At 36.2% G+C, this 4,884-nt stretch overlaps 1 protein-coding gene across 1 annotated transcript in view; it reads right to left on the bottom strand.

Annotated features, from left to right (window-relative positions):
- LOC107753185 (EGF-like repeat and discoidin I-like domain-containing protein 3) overlaps nt 1–4,884 on the bottom strand; it is a 199,392-nt gene that overhangs the window by 89,495 nt on the left and 105,013 nt on the right. Inside the window, exon 4 of the mRNA XM_016569310.1 lies at nt 568–681. Within this exon, the coding sequence (XP_016424796.1) occupies nt 568–681 (114 nt within the window). The remainder of the gene's footprint in view (nt 1–567; nt 682–4,884) is intronic.

Below are 4,884 nucleotides of genomic sequence, written 5' to 3'. Positions count from 1 at the left end.
AATCTACATCTTTGACGGCCTAAAGGGGAGTACATTTTCATTTTTGGGTAAACAGTTCCTTTAATTGCAAAGGGTTCTTCAGACTCTTCCTTTGTGAATGCATGAGGGTATCCTTACAGGTCCAGAAAGGAAGAGGGTAAGCAATATTTTTGGAGCATGAACCACGGTCGTCATGTTCCCAATGAACACTTCATCTTTTTATGAAAAAAAGTTCCCATGGTCAGGTCCCATGAAACACCTCGCCCCCTTTCATTATGTAACAGTATTCCCAATGAACATTCTGTCTTCTCTTTTTAATATTTACATTTTACTTCAAATAAACCTCTCTCTGAGGCCTGTCGCCATACCCACTGTGCCCGTCTCCGTTCACCCTGCCACAATGTGTCTTGTGGGTGTGGGTACAACTGTCTGTTCTCAGCAGTTCTTGCATGCTTCTCCATGGACCCGGTGAAACAGATGCTCTGAACTGTCACAAAATTCACTTAATACAAAGCCCACTGGATGGACTGAGGGAGAAGAAATGGGGCAGGGAAGGAAGCATCCATAAAAACAAGAACATGTACTTACTGTACTGGCAGTTTCTTCCCATATATTCCCCTGGGCATTCACAGGAATAGTTCGCAACCAGATCTGTGCAGATCCCCCCATTTCTACAGGGGCTTCTTTCGCATTCATTAACATCTGCAGAAAAAAAAAGGGAAAAAGGGAATCGTTTATATCAGGCTTAAAGTAAATCAGGTTTATTGAGTTTGTACTCTTTGTTATTTTATATTTGTCTCATCTCACTGCTTAGAAAAACATTCCAGACAAAATGGCGACTATTGATGATAAAGCAATAACACCCCCTCGCTAGCAAGTCTTTGATTAATTAAACATTTATAAACTCAAAATGTTGTGTTGCATTTGAAACAGACAAAAGAGTAAAGAATGACAAAAATTAAAACTGAGGTAGAAATTGTAGGAATACACAACCACTTCTAATATTTACAAGACTCTTTTTTATTTTTATTTATTATTATTATTTTGCCTTTAGTAAGGAGGAGGAATGAGAGGGGCAGTTCTGACAAGTCCATTTGACTCTTCCAGGATTTTTCCAACAACAACAACATTATTATAATTTAAAAATAACTGTTTTCTATTTGAATACATTTTAACATGTAATTTATTCCTGTGATGGCAAAGCTGAATTTTCAGGAGCCATTTCTGCAGTCTTCAGTGTCACATGATCCTTTAGAAATTATTCTAATATGCCAATTTTACCATGGGCGACTGGTCGTTCTGCAGGGACAATAAAGAGAAGTGGATAGTGGGATTTGGAAATGACCCAAACCAGATTCAAACTTGTTTCACCCACACATAGGTGCAGGACCCACACATCTTGTTTATTCTAAAATTACATTGATAAGGTATACTTAAAAAGGAACAGCAGCATTGAAACATCCTGAGGTTAGGATCAACAATGGTAAAATGAATTTCAATAACCATTTGTACCATTAACTTTGTGTTGAAGTGACTGTTTGTAGTTTAAAGTTAATGAAAATCCTGCCAGGAAAATCAATTTAAATGTAAATGGCAATTAAAAATTAATGTAAAACCCCACACAACTCCCCTGCTGAACACTGCTTTGTTGAGAGTACATCTTTTCTTTTAATAAGACATGTTTACACTGACACATGATAAGCTAGACCTATGCATCAGCTCACATCATGAGCCGCTCAGAGTGTTTGAACAGTGAGCTGCAACCTGGTATTGAGAGAAACTAAAATCTATATAGGAAAAGTTGTTCTGTTTCAAAACATACCAAGCTCACCGGTGATGGTTGGTCATCGCTTTAGCATCTACCGCAGCACACACACAGGAGAAAGAAATTGAAATTCAACCCTATCATCCTGAGGTTTCACCACAAATTAGCCTGATGAAAGGCACACCTCTGTCTTTATTCCTCTGTGGTTAGACTAACAGGATATAGACAGCTGCTTGCTGAGAAAGAGCAGTCACAATAATCCAGCCGTGTGGTCTAGGGAAGCCCTCAGCTCTCTAAGACTGAATGCCTGGAGACCAAATTCCTGTAAGAAAGAAAGTTAGAGTGTGTAACTTTTTTTGGATGTTAAAGTTAAATTATGTCATCATTTGCTCACCCTTATGTCATTCCAAACCTGTATGACTTGTTTGGTATTTTGCTATTTTGAAAATGTCCTTTTGTTCAAAGAAAGTCAGTGAGGTTCAGTGTTGTTATTCGTTAAAATATCATGTTTTCTTCTTTTTTTTCAGCTTTTCAAATATGGTGACTCTTTAGCTCCTGAAGCCTCATAGGATAGAAGTGTCCAACGGACACTGACATTATTAAATTTGAAAATTATTTTATTGAACTGCATGTACATACTGTCACACTGCAAGTGCACTACATTTCCCCTTAGACATATCTATAGATAATATTTGTATGTAAATTATAATTGTCTATTTTCTGGACACTTCTAGTATCTATATTCTAATTGCTTTGTGTTATCTTATTTTTGATATATCTTATATTTGACATATTTTCGCAAAACATATAGTAGGAAAGTACACATTTTTTTATGTTGGCAGTCATATAATAGTCTTTACAATTCAATTTTGTGATGCTAGAGGCTCAGAAAGGTTCACGTGAAAATTGGTTAGAACTCGTTTGAACTAAAATTCACCACAATAAACCATCAGAACTAAACTGGAGCAAACCACTCAACAAGTAAATGTATGTTGTGTGTTGATGTGTTTGAGGACATGATCTGTGGAAATAAGCCTTAATGTTGATCCTGAAGATTTCACAGAACTGAATAAATTTGCAATGGCAGAAAATGTTACAAGAAGCCATCAAAGAGCTGAAGGAATTAACTTTGATGTTTAGAGGATAAGCTTCCATTCAACAGTAGCCTTGATTTTGCTAAATTACCTGGCCTAAATCAAAGACTTAAAATCCTGTTGGTATTTTCGGACATTGAATGCAGATGTAAAATAAATCCCTAATTCCCTATAATATATTTGTGATCTAGGTTTTGGCTTGAGATTAATACTGTATATCCCTAGAGAAAAGTGTGTGCCAATGCTCATGTGACTTACAGAAATTTTATTTGTGCTCCTATATGAATTCAGTAGTACCTTAATCTTCTCTTTTTAAGTAATGTGAAAACACAAAAACTACTTTGCATAATAGTAAGTGGGGCAGTAGACCTGACATTACACAAAACAAATCACTTTTGAGTACTGCAGGTTTCACACTTGATATCGGTTTATCTTAAAAACACACAAACTCTGTACCACTTGTAATGGAACAAAACAAATTGCAAAACAATTACTTAATTACTTCAAACATCTTAATGACCATGCAACTTCAAATTAGAAAACTATGCTCTAAGCACTTCTCTCCGAACAAGTGCTTTATTAGCATGGGTGCACAAACAAGCACTTGTCAGACACAGTGCCATCGCCATAGCAGGAGATTGTCACAATCACAAGGATTATGATTTAATTAATTCAAGTGAGAGAGGCTTAACGCTCTCATTAACGATCATTAACTTGACAAACAAAGACCTGGGAGCACACTGCTGACAACAACAAGGGCAAATTATCATTAAGTTAATAGCTACTTCAAAATCAAAAATGGCTGCTAATGTTTGCTTTTATATTTCACAAATCTGTTGATTCGTTATAGGGGACATATTATTAGGAATCAAAATTTCCTTAAATCTTAACACAGTAGATAAGAGTTCAGACTACTTTGAAAACATACTGTCACGCAAAGAACTCAACACTTCCTTGCAGGATGAAAAGAAAATTTTTTGAAACTAAACTGCAAAAACATCTGTTTTATTTGTATTTATGTGACATATTATTAGGAATCAAAATTTCCTTAAATCTTAACACAGTAGATAAGAGTTCAGACTACTTTGAAAACATACTGTCACGCAAAGAACTCACTTCCTTGCAGGATGAAAAGAAAATTTTTTGAACTAAACTGCAAAAACATCTGTTTTATTTGTATTTATGTATTTTTTGACATAAGAAACCAGAAACATGAACATATACCTACGCAAGTTTATACCTCGACCTATACCTCACCTATTTGAGGCTCAGAAACGTGTTATGTGATGTGATAAAGAGAAAGCAGGATAGATGGGCTTCTGTTAATCCTGCATGCCTTTGACAATATTAACGACACAATGGTTCCCTGCCATTGACAAGTTATTCCAGCAATCTGTGTTTTCATTGTTATACTGTAGGGGACAATGTTACAGAACTAAAAACAGTACACCATCTCTGGATCCTGAGTCTGGTAAGACATGCAAGGAAGATATGTGTAACCAAAAAGAGTGGATAGAAGTTGTTTACGCATAAGAAAAGCTAAAAACCATGATTTTAGCAAATGGCTGCAATATAACAAAGAGTGAAAAATTTAAGGGGGTCTGAATACTTTCCGTACCCACTGTACCTCACCTATTTGAGGCTCAGAAACGTGTTATGTGATGTGATAAAAGAGAAAGCAGGATAGATGGGCTTCTGTTAATCCTGCATGCCTTTGACAATATTAACGACACAATGGTTCCCTGCCATTGACAAGTTATTCCAGCAATCTGTGTTTTCATTGTTATACTGTAGGGGACAATGTTACAGAACTAAAAACAGTACACCATCTCTGGATCCTGAGTCTGGTAAGACATGCAAGGAAGATATGTGTAACCAAAAAGAGTGGATAGAAGTTGTTTACGCATAAGAAAAGCTAAAAACCCTCTTTTGTACAGAACTACTTCCTAATCACAGCCGTGCTGACATACAGCCATATTGCACTGCTACGAGTGTGTTATTGCATTTTTATACCATGGTCTGTCTGAATACTCGATTCTGATTGGC

Source organism: Sinocyclocheilus rhinocerous, unplaced genomic scaffold (assembly GCF_001515625.1).
Source record: "Sinocyclocheilus rhinocerous isolate Xijiao unplaced genomic scaffold, SAMN03320098_v1.1 scaffold3063, whole genome shotgun sequence".
Classification (NCBI taxonomy): domain Eukaryota; kingdom Metazoa; phylum Chordata; class Actinopteri; order Cypriniformes; family Cyprinidae; genus Sinocyclocheilus; species Sinocyclocheilus rhinocerous.
Note: the sequence above shows the minus strand (reverse complement) of the source record. Positions and strands in the feature narration are given on the sequence as shown.